This window comes from Octopus sinensis, linkage group LG26 (genome assembly GCF_006345805.1).
Source record: "Octopus sinensis linkage group LG26, ASM634580v1, whole genome shotgun sequence".
In the NCBI taxonomy this organism is placed as follows: domain Eukaryota; kingdom Metazoa; phylum Mollusca; class Cephalopoda; order Octopoda; family Octopodidae; genus Octopus; species Octopus sinensis.
In genome coordinates, this window is record NC_043022.1 from 14,276,427 (window position 1) to 14,304,421 (window position 27,995).

General features: G+C 38.6%; 1 protein-coding gene across 1 annotated transcript; it reads left to right on the forward strand.

The window, feature by feature from the left end:
- Positions 1 to 47: 47 nt before the first annotated feature.
- On the forward strand, positions 48 to 27,962 carry LOC115224892. The gene is made up of 9 exons (XM_029795849.2): positions 48 to 247; positions 3,383 to 3,467; positions 5,699 to 5,931; positions 11,854 to 11,947; positions 15,596 to 15,819; positions 17,955 to 18,054; positions 20,608 to 20,649; positions 22,725 to 22,776; positions 27,341 to 27,962. The coding sequence occupies exons 1-9, from the start codon at positions 182 to 184 to the stop codon at positions 27,561 to 27,563; spliced, it is 1,119 nt and encodes a 372-aa protein (XP_029651709.1). The 5' UTR covers positions 48 to 181; the 3' UTR covers positions 27,564 to 27,962.
- The last annotated feature ends 33 nt before the right edge of the window (positions 27,963 to 27,995 follow it).

The following is a 27,995-nucleotide window of genomic DNA, read 5'->3' on the forward strand; positions in this document are numbered from 1 at the left end:
TTGCTGTCACTGATGTCCAATTTTCTCTCTCTCATTTCTAGTGGCACGCTGGACTCTTGAAGCTACACGTAGTGACATACATAATAATAATGATTCTTTTTATATTTTGGGAAATGGTATTGATTTAAATATTACATTTAAAAGAAATTCCAGAACATCAAATGCATCATTCTTTCTTGCAATGCGATACAATAAATGGTCAGAAATAAGTTTTCTCATTGGAGGAAGATTTTTGTTGGATAAAAAGGTGAACCAAACATTTACTTTGTTTTCATTTGGAAAGAAATTTCCCTTCTTCTCTCAACTTCAACATTTTACATGGTTCCAGGGCTTCTACAGTTATCTTTTCTTTTTCACTTGTTTCAGTCATTAGACTGCGACCATGCTGGAGCACCGTCTTGAAGGATTTTAGTTGAACAAATTGACCTCATTGTTTTATTTCAAAGCCTGGTACTTAGTCTGTCAGTCACTTTTGGTGAACCACTAAGTTCCAGGGAAATAAAAACACCTACACAGGTTGTCAAGTGGTGGTAGAGGGGGGGGGAATCAGACACAAAGTCAATGACACACACACACATAAATACATACATATATATATATATATAATATATATATATATATATACATATATACATATATACATATATATATATATATATATATATATATATATATATATATATATATATATATATATATATATATGTGTGTGTGTGTGTGTGTGAGGAGGCGCAATGGCCCAGTGGTTTGGGCAGCGGACTCGCGGTCGTAGGATCGCGGTTTCGATTCTCAGACCGGGCGTTGTGAGTATTTATTGAGCGAAAACACCTAAAAGCTCCACAAGGCTCCAGCAGGGGGTGGTGATCCCTGCTGTACTCTGTCACGATTCTTTCTCTCACTCTTTCTTCTGTTGGCCTGCTCGCTTAGCCAGTGGGGTGGCGTCATTTGAAGGCTAAAAAACAATGCGAACGCATTGTGACCAGTGATGTGTAACTACATCTCCAGCTCTCTCTCTCTCTCTCTGGCCAGGTAACCATGTACCTCCTCTTCAACAAGAGACCTGTTTTTGTCTCTCTGTCTCTCTGTCAAACTCTAACCTTTCATAATCTGAGAAAAGATCTCCTCCTCCTCCAATTCCCCCTCCCCTCTCAAAGGATCTTTGTCTTGCTAGTTACATGGTGACCCTTACAGAGCTGGTGCCATGTGAAAAGCATCCAGTTCACACTGAAAAGTGGTTGGCATTTGGAAGGGCATCCAGCTGTAACAAACATGCCAAACCTCACCTCGCCTTTCCTGGAGCCATGTAAAAAGCACTCAGTACACTCTGCAGGGTTGTTCATGTAAGGAAGGGCATCCAGCCATATAAACCCTGTCAAAACAGACACTGATCCTGGTTCAGTCTTCTGCCAAAACAGTTCTTGTCAACCTGTCCAACCCATGCCGGCATGGACAGCGAACGTCAAATGATGGTGATGAAGATGATATTTACATATTCAAATCTGAAATAGAAGCAGTGCTAGCGTAATAAACATTATCAACCCCATAAAAGTAATGAACATGTCTGGTGTATTTGCCTTAGGCTGAGATTTGTCATGGTGGAGAAAACTCTCTCAAAGCACTTGCCCATGACTTTTAAATGTTTTGAGCCCTGGTGCTTTGCAAGAGTATTCGCAAACATGCTAATAGCAACCTAGTGGCAAATATGTTAAGCACATGTGTTTCTCATTTTGGACAAGTGTGTTTTGTTAAAGCCCCAGGAGAAGCGAAGCCTTGTGAGTGGATTCGGTAGATGGAAACTGAAAGAAGCTCATCACATACACATATATATATATGTAGAGGTACGTGTGTGTGTGTGTATGTGTGTGTGTGTGTGTGTGTATGAATAAATAGATACATAGATAGAAAAAGAGAGAGATAGACAGATAGATAGATGTATATATTTGTATGTCTTTGTGTTTGTATTCACCCCTGGTGTTGGTTTGTTTACATTCACATAACTTAGCAGTTTGGCAAAGGAGAACAATAGCATAAGCATGGGAGTTAAACAGAAAATATGCACAGGAGTTGATTTGTTTGACTAAAACAGTTCAAGTCAGTGCCCCAGCATGGCCACAGCACAATGACTGAAACAAGTAAAAGATTCCAGGTTCAAACTTCAAAGAAGGGTGTCTTCTACAGATATCTAAATAACATTAAATTTTTGTTAATTAATACATTAGTTTATTAATATAAGTTTAATTAATAAGGAATCTTGTTCTCCTCATTTAATTTCTCAGTTAACGAGTGTAAAAGCAATTTTCAAATTTACTTTACATTTAACATCTTCATGTTTATTGTCTCTTAGTATTCACTGATTATTTTAGGGGTGGGTTATGTGTCCCTTAGGGGCCACACTAATCCAGCGGTGCAGAGGACACTAAAATGATGATGTCAGTGGTGGTGGTGGTGGTGGTGATGATGATGACAGTACTTGAGCCATTGGTGATCCATGAGGAAAGCTGGATCTACTGTTATGATCCAGAGATCAAAAGATAGAGTGCTCAGTGGAAGCATCCTATCTTCCCCAGACCCAAGAAGGCCAGCCAAAGAATGTCCAATGGAAAGCTCATGTTGAAACCCTTTTTCCAACAACAAAGGCATCATCTACATCCAAGCAGTTCCCTTTGGCCAAACTGTCAACAAAGTGTACTTTGTTGACCTTTTCAGGGAGTTCCAGAAGAGATTTCATTGCAAAAGTTCAAGGCTCTTCCACTCAGGTCAGTGGCCCCTGCACCAGAGCAATGCCTCTGTCCACAATTCCATTTTGGTAACCAACTACTTAACAGAAATGGCCATCAAAGCCGTCCCTCACCCTCCCTAAAGTCCAGACCTGGCTCTCTCTAACATTTGCTTGTCTCCCAAGCTGAAGGAGAACCTCAGGGGCAATGATTTTGAAGATATTGAAAAGATGAAGGAGTCTATGACAAGGATCCTGGACACCTTCTCTTTAAAGCACTTCCATGGGGCCTTCATTAAGCAGTTGGAACACTACAACAAGCACATTGAAGTCCAAGGATCCTGCTTTGAAGGAGATTAGAGTTTTGTATTTCTTTAGAATTAAGAAATGTCTCTCCTGAAAAAGTCTCAAAACTTCTGCAATGCACCCTATATTTGAACAGCTGAGCTCCTGTAAACATGGTATTGCGTGACTATTTATAAAGCTATCAATATTTGAAAGAAGATTTCAGTTGAAGGAGAGATAAAATTGCTGAGTGGACAGATAAGTTAGGTATTTCTCATCTGTATAATTACTGGATCCAGAACTAAGTGACCCCTGTTCAAAACCCATGTAATTCCTGGAGACATAATCATCTCTTTTCCCCTTTTTTTCTTTTACTTTTAGGTAAAACTGAAGAATATGGAAAATTCCAAAATATATTCCTGTGTAGCCACTGAGTATCCTAGGCTTAGATGCTTGTTGACAAATGGTAAGTTCATAAAAGATATTTCTTATCTCATTTCCATTTAGCATGGATCAGAAGAAATTCATTGAAGCAGGTTTTCTATGGCTGGAAGCATTTAATCTCATACACACACACACACAAGCACACGCATACTCATTCATACACACAAACACCCCCCCACACACACACACTCACATTCATACACACACACTAATACACACACACTCACTCATACACACACACGCTCACGCATAGACACTCATATATTCATACACACACACACACACACATATATATATATATATAGGGAGCTTGCTTCCTAGCTACATGGTTTCGGGTTCAGTCCCACTGCGTGGCATTTTGGGCAGGTGTCTTCCGCTATAGCCCCCCCCCCCCGACCCGACCGAAGCTTTGTGATTCAATTCAGTAGGCGGAAGTTACTGCCGTGTGTGTATATGTGTGTGTAGGTGCTTGTGCCTCTCCGAAAGAGAGAGAGGGATATATGTGTGTGTGTATGCCTATCACAGGCTGCTTCTAGTTGCAGTCTATCAAATCCACTCACAAAGCTTGGCTCAGCCAGGGGCTATACTAAAAGACACTTACCCAAAGTGCCATACAGTTAACCTCCCTGAAATTTGAACCTGGAATGTTTAAGTTCAAAACCCACAGCCACTGGTGAATAATAATACTATGTTTGGTAATACTGACCAGAGCTATTTTGGCTTGATTCCTAAACTTTGTTATAATGTCTACCGATATTTTCCCAGTTGGTCTCTCACACCAACCCTACAATATCATTTTAAAAATTAACAGCTACCTCATCAAAATCTCATAGCTACAAGATAATGCATGATTAGTTCAAAACAATTAGGATAAAAAAGCATTAATTGTGGCAGAATAATGCGAACACTAAAGGGTTAAAACAGTAAGTTGATGCAAGTCAGCTGACAAGAATGTAAAATTTGGACAGCCAAAGCATGGTCAGCCCTGATCAACATGGATGTTGGAAATCAGTCCTGACAGACAACCTGAAGAAGAATTTTGTTTCCATACAATGGTAGAGTCAGTTCTTTTATGGATCAACAGCCTGGACACTTACCAAAACACTGGAATCCCAGCAAGATGGAACTTACACCCAAATGTAAAGAGAAGTCTTAAACATATCTTGGAGGACTCATCTGATCAAGAAACAGCTGAATAGAGATCTGCTGCTTGCTTCCAATATTATAAGGGTAAGACACACTTTGAAGGACATTGCTGGAGAGCTATAGAAGAGGTGGCAAGTGACCTACTGCTATGGACATGAGAGCATGGCTGTACTCAAGCTGGTCAACCAAACACAACATATGTAGACCAACTCATCAGAGACACTGGATGCCCCCCTGAAGACCTCCCTCAACTAATGCCGGACTGAGGGGGATGGCATGTACAGGTTAAAAGTGTCCGAGCAAACTCGACCAGATTATGAAGACGAAGCAGCAAGTTTGTGTCGTAGAACCAGACACGGTTTCAGGTGGGTTTGGTATGGAAAGGGTTGAATTTACCTTAAAGAAAACCTTTCATTGAAATTGCATCTTAATTTATATTCCAAATACCAGATTAATAATAGCTAAATTATTTAATAAATTGTTCATTATTTTCAAATTTAATTGAAACAAATCAGATTTTAACAGAAATATGGTAAGAAAAAGCAAAGGCTAGGTGCAGGTGTGGCTGTATGATAAGAAGTTTTCTTATTGCCAACCACATGGTTCTGAGTTCAAACTCTGTGTGTAGCACCTTCGGCCAGTGTCTTCTACGATAGCCTTGAGCTGACCAAAGATTTGTGAGTGGATTTGCTAGGTGGAAACTGAGAGAATCCTGCCATGTGTGGGTGTGTATCTTTATGTTTGTGTTTGTCCTCCACCACTGCTTGCAATCCAGTGTTGGTGTGTTTACATCCTGTAACTTAGCAGTTCAGCAAAAGACACTTTGAAAAACAAAATAAGTACAGGGGTTGATTCATTCAACTAAAAATTCTTGAAGGTGGTGCCCCAGCATGGCCACAGTCTAATGATAGAAACAAAATAAAAGATTAAAGGTTAATGTTAACAAAATCATTTACTGTTGAGGAATAACTCAAATCTCAAAATGTCAAGTAATTCCCCATTTTTACTTTTTGATTGCTGGACATATTTTTGTTAATGAATTACAGCCACTACACCACGTTTGCTATTGTTATTTTTCCTTTAATTATTTTCTTCTTTCTTCTTTAGATTCCATGTGGAAAATAGAATTAACCTATCAACCCATGCAAATATATCGTGAATTCATTATGTCTGCATCTATTGGAGTGATTGGGAGTGAAAAAAACACTTCACAAACTGTAAAATTCAGAAAGTTAGCTTACGTCCACAAACTATCCTCTGTTATCAATATTCCATATAAAAGCATCAGTGAGGTGGAAATAAAATCCATGTCCATTTACCAATCCATTCACATATCCAAGGTAAGTATTTTCACCTTCTTAAATTTGTGTTTGCTTTTCTTTCATTTCTTCCTTCCTTCCTTCCTTTGTCATAGTTATTGTTAACCATTTCATTACCAACCTGGCTGAAACCGGCTCTGGCTCTGAGTACAAATGTCTTCATTTCATAAGTTCTGAATTAAAATCTTGCACCAAACCTTAGTCACAATTTATGTTAACTAAGTTAATGATAACTAAGTTGTTTTACTAAATTCTTTGTTATATTTAAAGTAATTGAAAGGAACACAGAGCATCTCAACAGAAATACAGTAACGAAAGGGTTAAAGTAAAAAATGTACATTATATATATATATATATATATTACTATGGCAATCCCTCAAGGTCGAGGATGATGGTCTTCGTGCAAATTTATTGGTGAGTCCGCAGGTGACTGATAAGACCAATTCTTGCTCGAAAAGATCGGTCACAGTGCGGACATCTAGTGCCGGAAGGGAGAGTCGCACGTGGTTGTTGTTGGCGCTCCTTCCGTCGTCGTCTTTTCTCCTCCAGCTCTGCAGACCTTTTCGACTCGAAATTCGCCGTTCTCTCATGGATGGTGGTTTTCCAGAGTGGTCTGTTTTTTGCCGTTTCCTCCCAGTTGGTGAAGTCAATGTCACACTTTTTGAGGTTCGATTTCAGGGAGTCCTTGAAGCGTTTCTTCTGGCCTCCTTTTGTACACTTGCCGTCTTTGAGTTGGGAGTAGAAGATCTGTTTGGGAAGTCGTTCGTCAGTCATTCTAACCACGTGGCCGCTCCATCTTAGTTGGCCTTTGATGACATAGGCTTCGATGCTGGTCATTTTTGCTTCTTGTAGCACGCTGACGTTAGTTCTTCTGTCTTCCCAGCTGATGTTGAGGATCTTCTGAAGACAGCGTTGGTGAAATTTCTCGAGCGTTTTCAGGTGGTGACTGTACAGGGTCCAGGTTTCGGATGCGTAAAGGAGGGTTGGAATAATGACTGCCCTGTACACCATGAGTTTGGTTTCGGTTCGGATGTCCCGATCAGCAAAAACTCTTGTTCAAAGCTTGCCGAAAGCTGTTCCTGCACACTTCAGACGGTGTTGGATTTCATCGCTGAGGTCTACCTTTGCTGACAGATGGCTCCCAAGGTAGCAGAAGTGGTTCACATTGGCAACTGCTGGGAAGATATATATATATATATTAAAGAGATACCACCATGCTGAAAATAGCAGTCGCAACTTGACTCTAAAACCACATTAAATGTTCATATAGCACCAGGAGAGAAGACAAAGAGACAAAATAAACTAGCAAAAATTTATTGGTTATGATATTGATACTGACTGAATTAGTACTGAGTTTATATATCCTAGTTTATATAGAATGGGTCTAAAAGTTGTTTTGTTCGCATGAAGGTTTAAGAACCGCATCTCCTTAATACCTGGCCCTAGCGCTCAGAAAACGAAGCACCACACAAATTTCATTTGGTTTACTCCACCCTTCTCACTCAACATCAAGACTTGCGTAGGAAGGATTTTCCTTAGATTCATAGAGAAACATTTTACACACACACACACACACACACACACACACACAAACACACACACGTAGATGGAGGCAGTTGTTTAACAGGCACAACCTAAGAGTTTCCTTTGGTTGTGCACCTCACATAAAAACATTTTTTCAAGTAGCAAAAGTGCAAGGGAGGAAGCAGGTTGCTTTCACAGGGTATGTGATAACTGTCTAGGAGGAGACTGCTGCGAGGCTGAAGGGGGAAGTTTGCTTCCCAGCCAAATGGTTTTAGGCAAGCATGTGTGAAGGATTTTCCTTAGATTAACTGACAAACATTTCACACACACACATAGATACAGGCAATTATTTAACAGCACAACCTAAAAGTCTCCTTTAGTGATGCACCTAACATAAAAAACATTTCAACAAGTACCCACAATACAAAGGAGGAGGCAGGTTGTTCTTGCAGGTTATATAATAACTGTCCAGTGGGAGGCCAATGTCAGGCTGAAGGAGTCATCCATGAAGCTACGGTGATACCTAGACCTAATGTCCATTATACCAGTAATGTAGCATCAAAAATTAATATTATTAGCAGATTAACCAGATCTCATGCCAATACAGCTGCCATGCCCAGAGATAATAACCAAGCCAGGACAAGCATCAAAGAGAACATCACCAAAACCCCTGGTACCACTGCCACACATTAAGGAGAAATAACCCATCCTCATTAACGCTTTTTCGTATTCCTCAAGTTCTGAGTATTGTCTCATATTTGTGACATAGACATTTTAAAATTTTGTATTCATATAGAGACTGACAAGCTGTCCACAAGACTTTGGCTTTGCGGGTGCAAAACCTTGGGTAACTCTATATAAAATTTTGTTGTAATATATATATATGTAAAGGTAGACACTCCGAGTTGATGTGAAATATTTTGTATAATATATATAATTAAATAGATGGAGTTAAATGCAGGTGTTATTCAAATTCTTTTACTTCCGACATATGTTTCGAAGACAACATTGGTATTATTCCAAAAGGAATACAATGGTGTAAAACAATGCAATCTTCTCATCAGGGAAAGAAAGAAACCAAACACATCAATAAGACATTTTAAAAGAATGTGATAACTGTGTATAGAGATGAACGGAACGCTGTTAATTTTTTTTTAAAATCTATTAGTAGATATAAAGTCAAAGTTAGCCTATAGGAAGAGAAGGGGTAAAAGAAAGGAATAAGCAGAAAGCTAATAAAGGAGAAGAGACTTTGCTATACGGAATGGAATCTGCATAGCGCGAAACAAATCCATCATTGCGTTTACATACTAGTCCAAGAATCAAAATCAAAAATACAAAATGACAAAATATATACTCTATCCATATGGTATATTTATGTTTGACATTTTAAATTTGGCTGCGTGCCTGCATAAGTTCATCAGCTCACTTCTTTGATTCAAAGAATTATTGTCTTTGAATAAAATATAGAGTTTTTCTAATAGGCAAAGATTGCATTTGAAATTATTCTTGTGTGCTCCATGCCTGTATGGTGCCGCTCTGTCCAGAATGCTCCATGTCACGTTGAAAGGTGGGGTTTCCTTTTCTTTTAGTTCCCAGACATATTTTGCTAGGCTGGTCCTCTTCCTATTTTCTGGGTATCTAAATGAATTTTTATGCGAATAAAATCGTGTTTTAAACGAGTTTTCTGAAGCCCCTGTATGTCTTGTATTCCGATGAGCCTTCTATTTGTACCTTCGCTCTATAAACTACTCCTTTTACTAGACATTTCCCTTCTAACGGACAGGAGGATTCATTTTTGAAATTGCATTTCTTGATGGGCTCGGCACCATGTTTAATCTCAATCAGATTCCTATTATGCTGGCTAATGTAAGAGGCGAAATTTCTGCAACAAGAATAGCTAACCTTCAGGTTCTTCTATTAAATTTCCTATAGAATTTATGGTCCTGCTTAAAATGCCTAGAGACTAATTTCAAAAATTCCTTACCTATTTTAGTCTTTACGGCCAAATTGAAAGCCGGGTTGAACCAAAAAACTTTCCTGGTCCTAGTTCTTCGCGCAGCATTATTATCAGCATTAAGCTGGTTGTACTGGATCTTCTCAGAGAATCCACTATTCCTTAATGCGCTATCGTAATAAGGTGCAGCATTATGGAATGCTGCCTCATCCGAAGAAATTGAAGATATTCTCTACCTACATTGCTGACTAAGTTCCTAAGGATAACTGGCGGATGGTTCGAATCTTTGCTAATATACAATAGCTTTTCATTGGGCTTACGGAAAGGTTTAAATCTATCCAACCTTACATTAAAATTTACGTCTAAAAAATCTACACTATTCAGGTTAGTATCTATATATATATATATATATATATATATATATATATATATATATATATATATATATATATATGTATATATGTATATATGTATATATATATATTATATATATATATATATATATATATAATATATATATATACATATATATATATACACACACACACATATATATATAATATATATATATATATAATATATATATATATATATATATATATATACATACACATACATACATAAATACATGCATATATATATATACATATATACACATACATGTGGTGAGAGAGAGAGGGGGAAGGAGAGAGACCCATTTCTAACCATCTGTGTTACTCTCCCCTCACACACTTACAAAAGACCCCACTCACTCCTTTCCTCCCATAACCCACAGTCTGTATCCCCTGTCCCCTAAGAGTCTTACCTGGCACAGCATCTCTATCACATTTAGCCCCTCCCAACCACCCCAATATGTGTGGTAGCCATGTTTCCCCGTCTGTAGCAAGAAACCTGTGCTTGTCCCTCTATCATACTTTAGCCTTGGCATAAAGCCACCTGACCACCCTCATCGATCAACGTAGATGTTTATATTAATTTAACCCTTTTGTTACCAACCTGGCTGAAACCCCCTCTGGCTCTATAGTACAAATGCCTTGTTTTCATAAGTTTTAAATTAAAATCTTCCACCAAACCTTAGTCACAAATTATGTTCCTAACACTAGCTTAATGATAACTAAGTTATTTTACTAAATTCTTTGTTATATCTATATATATAAAACTCTAGTTGTGTGAGTGTCTGCCCCCTTCGATTTAGATTCCTAACTCCTCCCACATTTTGCGGTGCAGTTTAACCAAATTCGGGTATCTTATAGTCGTGATTCATATTGAGCCCGTCTGACTATTAGCGCGCGTCAACGATGAGTCTACGATTTTAATAATAATTTAACATCATTTTTTATTCCATTTTAATGCATAAAATGCATCGTGTGTTGATGGCGGCGGAGTTGGCGTCCACGCTCACAGCTGCACCTGTTTGCTTCTCCCCCTTCCCTCCCTCGTGAAGCTGTGGGGAAGGGAGTGTAAAGAAATCAACGTCGTAATGCGTTGTGAAGGAAACCAGCGTTCTTTTAGAACAACGACTTCATGGCTTGAAGATACCAAAACAAAAATGGCTAAGAAAGCCCGAATTTATAAGGGAAGTAACTCTCTAGAAATGCTTATATAGTTATTTCCCTTACAAACCCGAGCAACGCCGGGCGATACTGCTAGTCTTTATATATAAAAGTAAGGTTGTGTGTCTGTCTCCTACGATTTAGATTCCTAACTACTCCCACATTTTGCAGTGCAGTTTTACCAAAGTATCTTATAGTCGTGATTCATATCGAGCCCTTCTGGGTATTAGCGTGCGACTACGATGAGTCTACGATTTAAAAAAAAATTTACCATCATTTTTTTCCATTTTAATGCATTTTTTCACTATTATATAAGGGAAGTAACTCTCTAAAATTGTCTACGATGAGTCAACGATTTAAAAAAAATTTACCATTTTTTTTTCCATTCTAATGCATTTTTCCGCTATTATATAAGGGAAGTAACTCTCTAAAAATGTCTACAATGAGTCAACGATTGAAAAAAAAATTTACCATCATTTTTTTTCTATTTTAATGCATTTTTTCGCTATTATATAAGGGAAGTAACTCTCTAAAAATATCTACAATGAGTCAATGATTTTAAAAAAAATTTACCATCATTTTTTTCCCATTTTTAATGCATTTTTTCGCTATTATATAAGGGAAGTAACTCTCTAAAAATGTCTACGATGAGTCTACGATTTAAAAAAAAATTTACCATCATTTTTTTTTCCATTTTTAATGCATTTTTTTGCTATTTTTTGGTTATAACTCTCTAAAAATGCTTATATAGTTATTTCCCTTACAAACCCGAGCAACGTCGGGCGATACTGCTAGTTTAAAATAATTGAAAGAAACACAGAGCATCTCAAAATAAATACTGTAGTGAAAGGGTTAAATATGTCATAAAACTAATCAACTTGAAAACCATTTTTAAAAATCATTTTTCAGATTGTCCTAACAAAGATGCTTACTGATGAAGAATATGACTGTATTAACATAAATAGGAGCAATGCAGGGGAAACTAATTGTAAAGTACGAAAAGGTAAGTACGAAAAGGTAAGAACAGCTAAATGAAACACAAGTGGTCCCTCTTGTGGTCAAGGCTATTAAAAGGGAGATAATCATTTTGTGGGAATTCAAAGCAGGTTTAATAACATTTTAACCCTTTCGTTACCAACCTGGCTGAAACCGGCTCTGGCTCTTTAGTATAAATGTCTTGTTTTCATAAGTTTTGAATTCAAATCTTCCACCAAATCTTAGATAAAATTTATGTTACTAACACTAGCTTAATGATAACGAAGTTAATTTACTGAATTCTTTGTTATATTTAAAGTAATTGAAAGAAACACAGAGCTTCTCAACAGAAATAGGGTAACAAAAGGGTTAAAATATATAATAGAGAAACAATTCTTAACCCTTTCGTTACCAACCTGGCTGAAACCAGCTCTAGCTCTTTAGTATAACTGTCTTGTTTTCATAAGTTTTGAATTCAAATCTTCCACCAAATCTTAGATAAAATTTATGTTACTAACACTAGCTTAATGATAACGGAGTTAATTTACTGAATTCTTTGTTATATTTAAAGTAATTGAAAGAAACACAGAGCATCTCAACAGAAATACAGTAATGAAAGGGTTAAATTGAAATTCAAGAAATTTAAGGAATGGGATATGTAGAAGTTATATATTTAAAAAATTTTGTGTTTAATTAATATGAAGTTCTTAAAATCCTTTGACTGTTTGATAGGACAGATTGTCACAGTAATAATAACCCTCTTAATAATTTCCATAACTGTATGGCTCTTATATAAAACCTCTATTAATTAATACTTGCAAAACCATTTAATACATTTCTAGTGTTAACACTATTCTTTCGTTGGAAGTGAGTCGTAAGGTTCACATGTACTCTTTGAATGAACTGTAGAAACGATCATTGGAATACACTCTTTTTTATTCTTTTTACTTGTTTCAGTCATTTGACTGCGGCCATGCTGGAGCACCGCCTTTAGTCGAGCAACTCGACCCCGGGACTTATTCTTTGTAAGCCCAGTACTTATTCTATCGGTCTCTTTTGCCGAACCGCTAAGTGACGGGGACGTAAACACACCAGCATCGGTTGTCAAGCAATGGCTAGGGGGACAAACACAGACACACAAACACACACATATATATATATATACATATATAAGACAGGCTTCTTTCAGTTTCCGTCTACCAAATCCACTCACAAGGCATTGGTCGGCCCGGGGCTATAGCAGAAGACACTTGCCTAAGATGCCACGCAGTGGGACTGAACCCGGAAACATGTGGCTAGTTAGCAAGCTACTTACCGCACAGCCACTCCTGCGCCTATACTTCATTTCCTTTTAATATGGTACCAATAACTCTTTTTGAACATCTTTTACTCCCTCCATTCCATAATTTCAATGGTTGTACACTGCACTTATTTGATTGTATTGTCTGTTGAAATGTTTTGTTGTTTATTAAATTGTAATTGATGCATAATTGAATAAATAACACTCACGCTCATAACACAGACATTTGAATTAATTTTTACAATCCAGCCGTCCTTTCACACAGAATTTCGTCTTTTTCTAAACCAAAGGCACCGAAGTGATTATATATATAACTGAACTGTGATTAAGTAAATCAGAAAAAATATATATAAGTTGAAACAGTCTGTTGGCCTTTTATGGTTTTATAATCTTTATATATAAAAGTAAGGTTGTGTGTCTGTCTCCTACGATTTAGATTCCTAACTACTCCCACATTTTGCGGTGCAGTTTAACCAAAACCGGGTATCTTATAGTCGTGATTCATATCGAGCCCTTCTGGGTATTAGCGAGCGTCTACGATGAGTCTACGATTTAAAAAAAAATTTACCATAATTTTTTTCCATTTTAATGTATTTTTTCGCTATTATATAAGGGAAGTAACTCTCTAAAAATGTCTACGATGAGTCTACGATTTGATATTTCTAATATTTATGTGGTATCCAAATAACATACCAGTGAATTGGAAGTTTAACACACCCCTTTGGAGGATTTCTGTCCCTCAGTTTGTTACTTCATATATATATACTCTTTTACTCTTATACTTGTTTCAGTCTTTTGACTGTGGCCATGCTGGAGCACCGCCTTTAGTCGAGCAAATTGACCCCGGGACTTATTCTTTGTAAGCCCAGTACTTATTCTATCGGTCTCTTTTGCTGGTGTGTTTATGTCCCTGTCACTTAGCGGTTCGGCAAAAGAGACCGATAGAATAAGTACTGGGCTTACAAAGAATAAGTCCTGGGGTCAATTTGCTCGACTAAAGGCGGTGGTCCAGCATGGCCGCAGTCAAATGACTGAAACAAGTAAAAAGAGTAAAAAAAGAGTAAAGAGATGCTTCTATCTATATTCGCATTCTGAAGAGATTTGCTTAAACCAGTAAATCGAAACGATCGTAAATGCCACCCTCATCTCTGCTTCTTCCTTCTTTGTTACCTATTTAATTAAAGACATACCAGCGAAAACCACGAGTTTCCCATTGTTACTATATCCATTTTCTTCTCCTATATAACCTAAACTCCAGCTTACCAACCGAACCACTTGCTACCGTACAATCTTACAAAAGAATGTACCTACCCAGGTAACAACCAGGAGTGACTCTGGATTTAATTATCCCTTAGAGGTATTAGACCACTCTAACTTGATACCTATATATATATAAATATATATATATATATTATATATATATATATATATATATATATATATATATATATATATATATATATATATATATATAATATATATATATATATATATATATATATATATAAATATATAAATAAATATATATATATATATATAAATATATAAATATATATATATATATATATATATATAAATGTAAATAGAACATATGTATGTATATTGCTGTATATTATTATTATTATATATATGTATATATATATAGGAGTATGGATATATGCACTCATATGTATGTGTATATTATACTATACATTATATATTATGGGTATGTACCCACTATTGTATGGGTGTAACTCCTCTGATTTTCATATTTAATTTAGTTTGTTCTTCATAATCTCTGAAGAGGCCTTGAGATATTTTTGTAAGTGTCTCATTTATAACTACATATTAACCTATCACACATAACGAGGCACCCATATCTGCAGGGCTGAAACAGCTGTAAGATGTAGTTTATATTTGTATTTGTATGCATTTATTTATATTCACTTATACATACTGTACTTATTGTATCATATTACTCTTTCATGTACGTTGTTTTGTTCTATATTATTATGTTTGACCTTAATGTTCATCACATTACAATATAGATGTTATTGTTTCACTTTTGACACGTAATACCAAACCTGTGTAACAGATTGCTCAAGATTCACATTAGGCAAGAAGTTGAAAGCTTTTTTGGTCCATGACGCTCCATATATATATATATATATATATATATATATATATATATACATATAAGTAATGCATGTGTAAAACTTGAATGAAATCAGTTGGGTAGTTCTGGAGTTTTAGTGATGCACACGTAGACATACAGACATGCACACACGCACACACACACACACACTCGCACTCACGCACGCATGCACACACACACACATTCTCAGGTTTGTATATATAGATGAAGTTAAAGTCACATATTCTATATTTTTATTTCAGGCAAGAATTGGCTGTTGAAAGTTATTTCTCCTGAAGCACAAGAACGAAATTTCTCCGTAGAAATAATCCAAGACATGTCTTTTTTCACTGAAGATTTGATGTGGAAATATTTCTTTTCATATGGATATATGTATATCCAGTATTTTTCCTTGAAGAGTTATGGAAACGGAGAAATCACAGATATAAATCTCCATTTTCATAATAAATCTCTGAGAATCAATGAAGTAAATATATTTTCTTAACCTACTTTAACCCTTCAGCATTAAAAACGGTCCCATCATATCCAGCCCCTATATTCTCCTTGTTTTATGTTCAAACCAGCCATATCTGACCTCTCACACCTACCCTACAATCTTATTCTAACAATAAACATCATTGAAATCTTGAAGCTATGGTCTAAAGCATGATTATTTCAAAACAACGGGAATCAATCGGCATTACATTTGACCGAGAAACCTGAATGTCTGAGAGGAAACATGTAGAGATGTTAGGGGGTCAGGCTACATGTAGAGATGTTAGGGAGTCAGGCTACATGTAGAGATGTTAGAGTGTCAGGCTAAGTGTAGAGATGTTAGGGAGTCAGGCTACATGTAGAGATGTTAGAGAGTCATGCTACATGTAGAGATGTTAGGGAGTCAGGCTATGTGTAGAGATGTTAGGGAGTCAGGCTACATGTAGAGATGTTAAGGAGTCAGGCTACGTGTAGAGATGTTAGGGAGTCAGGCTACATGTAGAGATGTTAGGGAGTCAGGCTACATGTAGAGATGTTAGGGAGTCAGGCTACGTGTAGAGATGTTAGGGAGTCAGGCTACATGTAGAGATGTTAGAGAGTCAGGCTACATGTAGAGATGTTAGGGAGTCAGGCTACATGTAGAGTTGTTAGGGAGTCAGGCTACATGTAGAGATGTTAGGGAGTCAGGCTACATGTAGAGATGTTAGGGAGTCAGGCTACGTGTAGAGATGTTAGGGAGTCAGGCTACATGTAGAGATGTTAGGGAGTCAGGCTACATGTAGAGTTGTTAGGGAGTCAGGCTACATGTAGATGTTAGGGAGTCAGGCTATGTGTAGAGATGTTAGGAGTCAGGCTACATGTAGAGATGTTAGGGAGTCAGGCTATGTGTAGAGATGTTAGGGAGTCAGGCTACATGTAGAGATGTTAAGGAGTCAGGCTACGTGTAGAGATGTTAGGGAGTCAGGCTACATGTAGAGATGTTAGGGAGTCAGGCTACATATAGAGATGTTAGAGTCAGTCTACATGTAGAGATGTTAGGGAGTCAGGCTACGTGTAGAGATGTTAAGGAGTCAGGCTACATGTTGAGATGTTAGGGAGTCAGGCTACATGTAGAGATGTTAGGGAGTCAGACTACATATAGAGATGTTAGAGTCAGTCTACATGTAGAGATGTTAGGGAGTCAGGCTACATGTAGAGATGTTAGGGAGTCAGGCTACGTGTAGAGATGTTAGGGAGTCAGGCTACATGTAGAGATGTTAGGGAGTCAGACTACATATAGAGATGTTAGAGTCAGTCTACATGTAGAGATGTTAGGGAGTCAGGCTACATGTAGAGATGTTAGGGAGTCAGGCTACGTGTAGAGATGTTAGGGAGTCAGGCTACATGTAGAGATGTTACTGAGTCAGGCTACATGTTTTATGGAAGTGAATTTCATACTTCAAAATGACTGGGTTCACACTTTCTGTGGGGGTCAACTTCTGAGACATACTTATAATGAGGGATAGCCCTGGGCCTGACCCTCCCCCACCACCATCCTCACTATACAACCCACCCTCTCACCTCTCAACTCTGTCTCCTCTTTTTCTCAACCCTGTTGCTAATCCACTGCCACCACCACGGTGATGGCAGTGGTGATGACGATGTTGCTGATCAAGATGATGATATTTGCGGCAGTGTTGCATTTTACAGTGACAAGCAGTGGGAGCAGTGTGTAATTGCTGACCGTTCTCTTCATCTGCAGGACTAACTCCATATCCATATCGTCAGTGGAGAATGTTAAGTCACTCTCTTAATTAAGATCAAAGACGCTAATAACCCGTTGAGGGATATTTCTGGTTTGGAGAAAAGGCAAGCAGTAGAATCTCTTTATCAAACTTGTGAGAAAGAAATATTATTGATCGATTGATCTATTGACTGATTGATTGACTTGAGATAAGATTTGAAGGAAGAAGGAATTTAATGCTTCCCCCGCTGGCACCACCCCCCACTTCCAGCAAAGAACATTGACACAAACAGAAAGTGCTAAGGACAAACGACACCAACCCCTTGACAAGGAACCGAGGCAACTCATAATCAGAACTCAAACAGCTGAGGTATCTTAACGATATTTCAAATCTATCATTTCAGATAAGTCTGATCAGCAATTACACAGAGTATAAATTCAAAAGAAATGAAGAAAGCAGTACTCACAATTCCTCGGTGGCAAGATTTTCTCGAATAACAAAAGGTATTTGGTGTATCTGAACTTGTCTCATTCAACCCTTTTCTTACCATATTTCTGTTGCAATACTCTGTCTTTGTTGCAATTAGTTTTGAAAAAATAGGAAGAATTTAGTAAAATAGCTTTGTCATTATCAAGATGGGGTTTGGGGAAAAAAGGAACATATAGGCACAGGAGTGGCTGTGTGGTAAGTAGCTTGCTAATCAACCACATGGTTCCGGGTTCAGTCCCACTGCGTGGAAACTTCGGCAGGTGTCTTCTGCTATAGCCCCGGGCTGACCAATGCCTTGTGAGTGGATTTGGTAGACGGAAACTGAAAGAAGCCTGTCGTATATGTGTATATATATATAAGTGTGTGTGTATATGTTTGTGTGTTTGTGTTTGTCCCCTTAGCATTGCTTGACAACCGATGCTGGTGTGTTTACGTCCCCGTCACTTAGCGGTTCGGCAAAATAGACCGATAGAATAAGTACTGGGCTTACAAAGAATAAGTCCCGGGGTCGAGTTGCTCGACTAAAGGCGGTGCTCCAGCATGGCCGCAGTCAAATGACTGAAACAAGTAAAAGAGTAAACGAGTAAAGAGTATGAAATTTGGATGGAAGGTTTTAAGTGATGACCATTCACTTTAAACAGGATATTTGTATCATAGAAGGAAGGGCAGTGTTGAACAGGTTAGCATGAAAAGGGTTAAATGTTTTGTATTTGGTGTCTCAAGTGTTGATGACCATTTCTCGTCCATTTACAACCCTTCCCTTGCTCCAACCATCAGGTCCATCAAGGGTAGCACGAGTTTCATCCATAAACAAAACTGTTGAAAAGCCCAACTTCTTGTTATCTTCTGCCCATTTCAGATGATTTTGTGTGTGTATTGTGTTCAAAGGAACGATATCACTGGTTTACCTTTCCAGGAGACAACGTCAGGTAGTTCTGGATACAGGTGTTATGCCAATGTGCTTGGAAGCTTCTCCACCTGTAATACCTGGTTTCTTTACAGCTTCATGCTTAATTCATGACAGAGAACATTGAGAAACAGCCCTCGATTGCCCCTTGTCGGCCCTCTTAACTATCTTCATAGGAGCTGTAACAATTTTTTTCACAGTTTGGTGATACTTTCCAATTATTTTAGGTATTTCTAATTTTGGTTTACCTTTTGTAAGTTCAGAAGTAATAACAGATTTCTTTAAAGCGGTTGAGTCACACTTGCGACCCATAATTACATGATTATCAGACAATTCATTAATAATTTGGAACACCAAATCTTCACAAAGCCATGGATATGGCTACAGTTTATTTATTCTTATGCAAAGCCTCGTGTTTTTTACATGCCATGGACATATGACTGTTGCCATCATTCTGTGGAAATTTTGTTGAATGCCAATGAGAAGTTTTCAAATAAAATAAATAAATGTTATGTTGTTAATAATATGAAACACATACACACACACATATTTATGTGTATTGTGAAAGCATCTAACCCGAGCCAGCTCGGAAAGCTGATGTTAAAAGATGATGATGATGATAATGGTGATGATGATAATAATGATAATGATGATGATGATGATGAGGCCCAGACATGGTCATGTAGTAAAAAGTTTGTTTCCTAACCAAATGGTCCAAGTTTTTCAACAAAAACCTGTCATGTGTATGGATATATATATATATATATTATATATATATATATTATATGTAAATATGCACCCCCCCCCCAACACACACATGTGTATGGATATATATATATATATATATATATATATTTATATGTAAATATGCACCCCCCCCCAACACACACATGTGTATGGATATATATATATATATATATGAAAAGGATGTTATGATACTATTCTATACATACAAAAACAGCCACACCAACAATCCAACATATGTCCATCATCAGCTGCCCCATGGATTTCATTATAGTTTCAACACCTGGGCAGGACCATTCAATTCGGCAGTGTCAGCAGCACTAAAAGGAGTGTTGTTTGAGAACAAACATACCTAAGGAACCACCACATTCATTCCATCTTAATTCTAGGAAGGATTAAACATTAACTTATTAATTACACCACAAGAAACATGTTTCCCCTATCTACAACAGTATCAGTAAATAAATTCAATAAGTAAATCTATAACCAACCTCTGTGGAGGCGCAATGGCCCAGTGGTTAGGGCAGCGGACTCGCGGTTGTAGGATCACGGTTTCGATTCCCAGACCGGGTGTTGTGTGTGTTTATTGAGCGAAAACACCTAAAAGCTCCACGTGGCTCCGGCAGGGGTTGGTGATCCCTGCTGTACTCTTTCACCACTCTTTCGTCTGTTGGCCTGCTCGCTTAGCCAGCGGGGTGGCGTCAATCGAAGGCTAAAACATTGCGAATGCATTGTGACCAGTGATGTGTAACAACATCTGATGGTCTGTTCGGTCACGTGATAACCAACCCCTAAATATATAGCTAAACAGCAACCAATCCTTTAAGTCGTACGTCTTCTCAAATCAATAATAATGTTCATTCATATTAGAAAGATTTTTGCTGATTTTTAATTAAAGCTTTTCTTTACTTTTTAGAGAAAATTAATTGTAATGAAATATCTCTCATCATGATTATAGGTAATTATTGTTTTTCTTCATGTAACATCTCATAATTTTTCCTAATAAATTTTTTCCTTATGCAACCACAAGGTTTTGTGTTCAATCCCACTTCATGACACCTTTGGCAAGTGTCTTTTCTTCTAGTCCTGGGCCAGCCAGCAAAACCAATGCTTTGTGAGTTAATTTGATAGAAGCTTGGTAATTATTTTCTGGGTATGATTGGAAGGGTTCCCACTAAATTTCAAGGATTGAAAATCTGGGTGTCATGATTGGGTAGGATTGTCTGTTTTTGGTCCCAACTCAACTCTGAATTTAATTGACTGTTTAATAACAGCACCAAGGATGTCTGAATTAATTTAACCCTTTTGGGATTATATTTCTAATCAAATATTCTATCTTTGTTTTAATTGATTTTGAAAATAATGGAGAAATTATTATTAAAAGATATTTGATGTCTGTCACTTTATTAACTGCATCAAGAATGTCTGAGTGAAAGACAGAGAGTCAAGCGAGGCTAATAAACTTAAAATAATTACTCCTCCACACCAAAATATTTATTTAATTAACTCTGAAAATCATATTGAAGATTTTCCAAGTCAAAACGCCAATGTTGTAGTGATTCTGTGACAGAAGAGAACTGAATGATTGAAGAAGGGGTTAGAGTTATCTGCCCTTACATGAAAGACCTCTTCACTTCCCTCGAAATGACTATAAACAAGGTTCCTACATTTCCTTGTTGTACTGTGTCCTAGAACAGGAAGTGAAGAGTTCAACTTACAGTCAGGAGGGAAAGAGGAATCATTTGTATTAATGATAATCAAGGAAGAACAGCAACAACTTCAAAATTGAAATTGTTTCAAGAAACTAATTGGTCCCTTCATGCAGTGGGGAAAGTGAAGGGGCCTGGCCTAGGGGTTAGGGTGTTGCACTCACAATCACAAGATTGTAGTTTCAATTCCCAGACTGGCTGCTGGGCATTGTGTTTGTAAAGGGAACTGGTTGCTTTTTTACACTTTTGGGGTGCAACTTGGGTGCAACACAATTTCCTTTCTTTTTGTTTCTAGAAACTACCAGTCAGGAACAAAACGCAACTTTAAAAATATATATGATTCTTTATTCTCTTATTCACAAATGAAGCACATTGGTATATTGGTATCCACTTAGTTCAACACAGCAAGGCTGAATTTTAACGTTTGTAAGATCTTACAACAAATTCAGCAGCAACAGAGCAGGTCAAATTCTAAGCGTCTGGGACAGGAGAATTGGCTGATCACACGTTTGAAAATACATCCTTTCTCTTCTATCGCCGTGTCTCAAGTCCCCGACGCTATTAAGGAACGCGATAGAATTTCTTCCCCAGTCTCTAGCGCATGTGCATGAGGGAACTTCCTTATGCCTTTCCGGAAGGTTCCAGAAGGTTCCAACCCCGCAAACACACACTGAAGAAGGACGTTCCGCACACGCACACTGAAGAATGACGTTGCGTGTGAGCACACTTGAATATGACGTCACTACATGTTCTTGAGCAAAACACTTCATTTCATCTTTCTCCAGTTCACTCAGCTGTCAATGGGTAACCTTGTCACATAGATTGGCATAGAAGGGCGAGAGGGTGACTCACAAAAATCCGCCAAATGGAGGGTTTTGTCAACCACCTTTTTCTTTTCAGTGATTGAAAGGATGAAGAGTACAACCCTTACTATGAATCCGAAATTGTTGGGATTGGTTGTTCAAGCATGTTGAAGCTCATCATTGGAGAGAGTGTGAGGTCTGGGAACAACAAATATCACTATACTTTACTGAAAAGGTCTTATAACACCAAAACCTGTCTAGAGTTGTCTGTATACCTACCAACAATCAGATTCCCCTCCTACAGCATGTCTCCAATTTGAATCAATTTCTATCCAGGAATTTGTTTCCCTTGATTTTAACAGCTATTATCAAAGCTAATGAATTCCCTTTCCATTACATTAGTAATTTTCAAAGACGGTAACTTTCTTTCCTTAATTATTATTACATTAATTAAATCAGCTGCCATTTAAGTATATACGTAAAACATTGTTTGATTGAGTATTTTTGTTTCTCTTCTTTAGTTATTGGTCTCCTTGCAGTCATCATATTGTTACTGTTAGTCCTTCTTATCAGGTAAAACTCATATATCATCAATCTTTATTCTCATTTCATTTCCTTCTTGTGCTTGCATGTGTGTCTGTGTGTATATGTGTGCTTGTCTATATCTGTGAGCGACTTTCAGGAAGCAACCTATCTCTGTGTCATGTGGGATGATGTCAGCAGCTGGGTGCGCTGATCGGAAGTTGTGTATTTATTTTTTTCTCTGTTTCCTCTATGTATTTTTGGGGGGTAGTGGTTTAAGGTACACTTGCAAAGAGAAAGTAGGAGAAAATGTGGTAATAGAAGGAGTAAATGAGAGAGGCAAATTTTTGCTTAATTGGGGGTCAAATTGAAAAAAATTTATATGCCATGACCCAATGGAATCTACTTCGAAAAATCATAGGTAAATTCCAATTGAAGAAATTCTATATTGTACAATTGTATTAAAAACAAACATAGTCACAGACAGAGAAAATCTGCATTTTATCATAAGAGATATATATATATGTATATATATAGATGCCACCGGCATGGAAGCCAGTCAAGGTGGCGCTGGCTTCAGCCACATTCGGATGGAGCTGTTTGTGTGCCACCGGCAAAGGTATCACAACTACAATTTCCATTTGATTTTCATTTTGATGTTGATGCACTTGACTCAATGGGTCCCCTCAAGCACAGCAGGTTGCCCTACGATCCAAGGTAAGCACAGCAGGCCGTCCTGCGATCCAAGGTACTTTGGATGGGCTGGGGATTCTATGTGAAGCTGGTGCAGGAAACAGCCATGAACTCATGTTATTTGTCAGGTCTTCGCAGTCACAGCATATCTCCAGAGGTCGCAGTCTTTCGTCATTGTCTCTGTGAGGTCCAACATTTGAAGGTCATGCTTGACCACCTCATCCCATGTCTTCCTGGGTCTACCTCTACTCTGGATTCCTTCAGCTGTTTGGGAGTGGCACTTTTTCACACATCTCTCCTCATCCATCCGTAGTACATGACCATACCAATGCAAACGTCTCTCTTGCACACCACATTCAATGCTTCCTATGTCCAGCATTTCTCTCAGGGTGCTTACACTCTGTCATGTGTGTTCACTGATATTACACATCCAGCGGGTCATGCTAGCCTCATTTCTTTCAAGTCTACGCATGTCCTTTGCAGTCACAGCCCATGTTTCACTGCTGTGAAGCATGGCAGTTCTCACACATGCATCATACAATCTACCTTTCACTCTGAGCGAGAGACCCTTTGACACCAGTAGGAGTAGAAGCTTTCTAAACTTTGCCCAGGCTATTCGTATTCTAGTGGTGACACTCTCCGAGCATCCACCTCCACTACTAACTTGGTCACCTAGGTAGCGGAAACTATCAACTACTCCTAGTTTCTTCCCCTAGAGTGTGATGGAATCTGTTTTCTGAGCATTTGTGGTATTTATTGCCCCTGTGCATCTGCCGCACATGAAAGCTATCTTCTTGGTTAGTTTTCCTTTGATGTTGCTGCACCTCTTATGTGTCCATAGCTTACACTGGGTACATCATATGGAGTTTCTACCTACACCTTTTCTACAGATCGAGCAGGGCCACCTACCTGAGGGGGTGTGTGATGAGTTCGCCTTCCAACTTACTAGAACTTTGGTCTTTGCTACATTGACTCTAAGGCCTTTTGATTCTAAACCTAGCTTCCACACCTGAAATTTCTTTTCTAGTTCTGGTAGTGATTCTGCTATGAGAGCCAGGTCATCAGCATACAGGAGCTCCCAGGAGCAACCTGTCTCGAAATTCCTCTGTTATTGCCTGGAGGACTATGAGGAATAAAAGGGGAAGGAGGGCTGAACCTTGGTGGACCTCTACTTCTACCTGGAATTCTTCACTATACTCAATGCCAATCCTAACCTTACTAATGGCGTCTCTGTATAGGGCCTGAACAGCCCTTATTTACCATTTGTCAATCTCCAGTTTCCCCATTGCCCACCAGATAAGGGATCAGGGGACCCTGTCAAAGGCTTTCTCCAAGTCTACAAAAGCTAAGTAGAGGGGTTTATCTTTAGCTAGGTATTTCTCCTGCAGTTGTTGAACTAGGAATATGGCATCAGTGGTGCTTCTACCTGGCACAAAACCGAACTGCATCTCATCTAAGCAGACTCTCTCCTTAATGAGATGGGCTATGAGCCTCTCCGTGACCTTCATTGCCTGATCCAGCAGTTTGATACCCCTGAAGTTATTTCTATCTAGAGCATCACCTTTACCCTTGTAGCAGTTGACTATGGTGCTGCTACACCAGTCATTGGGTATGACTCCATTATGAACTACCTGGTTTACAATGAGGGTGACTAGGCCACACCACCAGCTATTTTAAGCATCTCAGCAGTGATTCCTGATGGGCCGGGGGCTTTTCCTGGCTTCATACCCTTAATTGCTTTATCTACTAGGGAGCTGTCTATTGGGATAGCTGGTCCCTCTACTGGGTCAACATTTGGCAGGCTCTCCTTCTCATATACAGCCAGTACTACCTGCCTGGCTCTGGTGCCGGTGGCATATGAAAAGCACCATTTTAGCATAGCTGATGCTGGTGCCACCTGACTGGAACCTGTGTCAGTGGCACATAAAAATCCCCATTCAAATGTAGTCAATGCCAGTGCTGCCTGACTGGCTCCCGTGTCAGTGGCACGTAAAAGCACCATTCAATCATGACCGATGCCTATGCCACCTGACTGGCACATAAAAAGCGCCATTCAAGCATGGTTAAGGCTAGTGCTGCCTGACTGGGTCCCGTGCTGGTGGCATGTATAAAGCACCCAGTACATTCTCGCAGTGGTTGGCATTAGAAAGGGCATCCAGCTGAAGAAACTTTGCCAAATCAGATTTGAGCATGATGCCGCCTCCTGGCTTGCCAGTTCTCCAATCAAACCATGCCAGAATAGAAGGCAGATGTTAAACGATGATGATGATGGTGATGAGATGGATGGATGGATGGATAGATGGATGGATGGATGGATGGATAGATAGATAGATGGACGGATAGATAGATGGGTGGATATATAGATATGTTTCTTTATTAGCCACATAGGGCTGAACTCAGAGGGGACAAATTACAAAGTAGAGCATTTCTTTTTGGGAAGAAAAAGAAAAAAAATGGGGTAGGTTTTCGATCAAAAGGGATCGTAAAAAAGAAAGAAAAAAATTATCAATAGGGATCGTGTATCACAGAAATGTCATGATGTAAAGTGTAAGGGGGAAACAGATAAGGTTTATCTGTGGAAATAAAAGCCTATGGAAAAGACACCGGTAACCTGGGTCAATAATGTTACATGTTACCACATTTGTTTGCAAGTAGGTAACTCTGTTTTAAATTTTTCTGGGTTCATAGGATTACGCTCAAGGTGGCTTCGTCATTCATACGTGCCATCCTTGCTACATTCACCCATCTTTTTTTGAAACATTCGCTAGACAAAACTTGCCTCTCTACTCTCACTTTCCTTTTCAAGTGATACTTGAAGAAGTTGATGAGAGATTGACCAGAGAGGAAAGTGTTTGTCTCCAATCCTTTCAGACGCATCCACCAGACACATTCTTTCGCCATAGCCACATATATGATGAAAATAGCTCTTCCTTCCCGTTTGAAGGAAGGAGGCGTGACAATATTGACAATAGACTCGGCTGATAAACCAACTCATCACACACGTGACAACAGTCGTTCGACATAAGCCCACAGATCGGAAATGGTTGGACACTGCACGAGTGCGTGCAGAACGGTTTCGTCACTCTGACCACATTTCGGGCAGGTCGGCCCAATGTTTCTCAAGCTGTGTCTGAAGAGCTTATTCCGAATGGGTAGCGCTTCTCGGTAGCACTGCCAGGCCAGAGATCTCTGGAAGTTGTCCATAGGTCCCGGCCCGAAAGTCCTCTTGAACAGGCGGGTCAGGTATTCCTCGTCAACACCCAAGTTCGCCCCGAGATCATCATCGTACCTCCCCTCCACTAATCCCCTATAGAATGCTTTGGTTGTGTTGAAGTTGCTCAAAGTCGACCTGGGATGGCATAGTTACTTGAGAGCAATGCGACACTCGCGATGCCATTCGCCAGATAGATAGAGAGAGAGAGAGAGAGAGAGACAGATAGACAGACAGACAGGCAGATAGAGAGAGACAGAGACAGAGACAGACAGACAGACAGACAGATAGACAGACAGATAGATAGATAGAGAGTGAGAGACAGACAGACAGATAGACAGACAGACAGATAGATAGAGAGAAAGAGAGAGAGACAGAGACAGAGACAGACAGACAGACAGACAGATAGACAGACAGATAGATAGATAGAGAGTGAGAGACAGACAGACAGATAGACAGACAGACAGATAGATAGAGAGAGAGAGAGAGAGAGACAGATAGACATATAGACAGATAGACAGACAGACAGACAGATAGATAGATAGATAGAGAGAGAGAGAGAGACAGATAGACAGACAGACAGATAGATAGACAGACAGATAGATAGATAGATAGATAGATAGATAGATAGATAGATAGATAGATAGATAGATAGACAGATAGATAAAGATATATGTATACATATACTTATATATGTATTGTCTATTGCAGGTCTAAGATGCTCAGAAACAACAAAGGCAAAGGTAATATATCAGGATCTCAAGTCACTTCCTCCTCCATGCAAAATACCAACTCAATTTATATCAACGGACCTGGACAAGAATTACACTTCCATAGGCAAAAATCTGAAGAATTTTATGAAAGTTTAGATTCAGATCCAGGAATTTCAGCAGCCGGAGAATATGATAATGTAACTTATCTTAAGCCAATATAAAAAAAAAAGAAGAAAAAAAGGAAAAAACCACCTCCTCAGCCTCTTGATAAAGCTGGTATTGAACAACTCTGCATGCAAAATTTCAACCTTTTATCTTTTTTACTTGTTTTAGCCATAATATTATGGCCATGCTGGGGCACCACTGTGAAGAATTTTACTCATACAAATGAACGCCCAGGACTTTTGATTTTCTTTTTTAATCCTGGTACCTATTCTATCAGTCTCTTTTGTTGAACTGCTACATGATAGCAGATGTAAACACACCAGCACCGGTTGTCCGATGCTGGCAGGCAACAATCAGAACCACAATGATACACATATATATGTATGTGTGTGTGTGTGCTTCTTTTTTCAAATTTATGGTTACGGATGAAGCATAAATATACCATCATCATCATCATCATCATCATCTTCGTTTAACGTCTGCTTTCC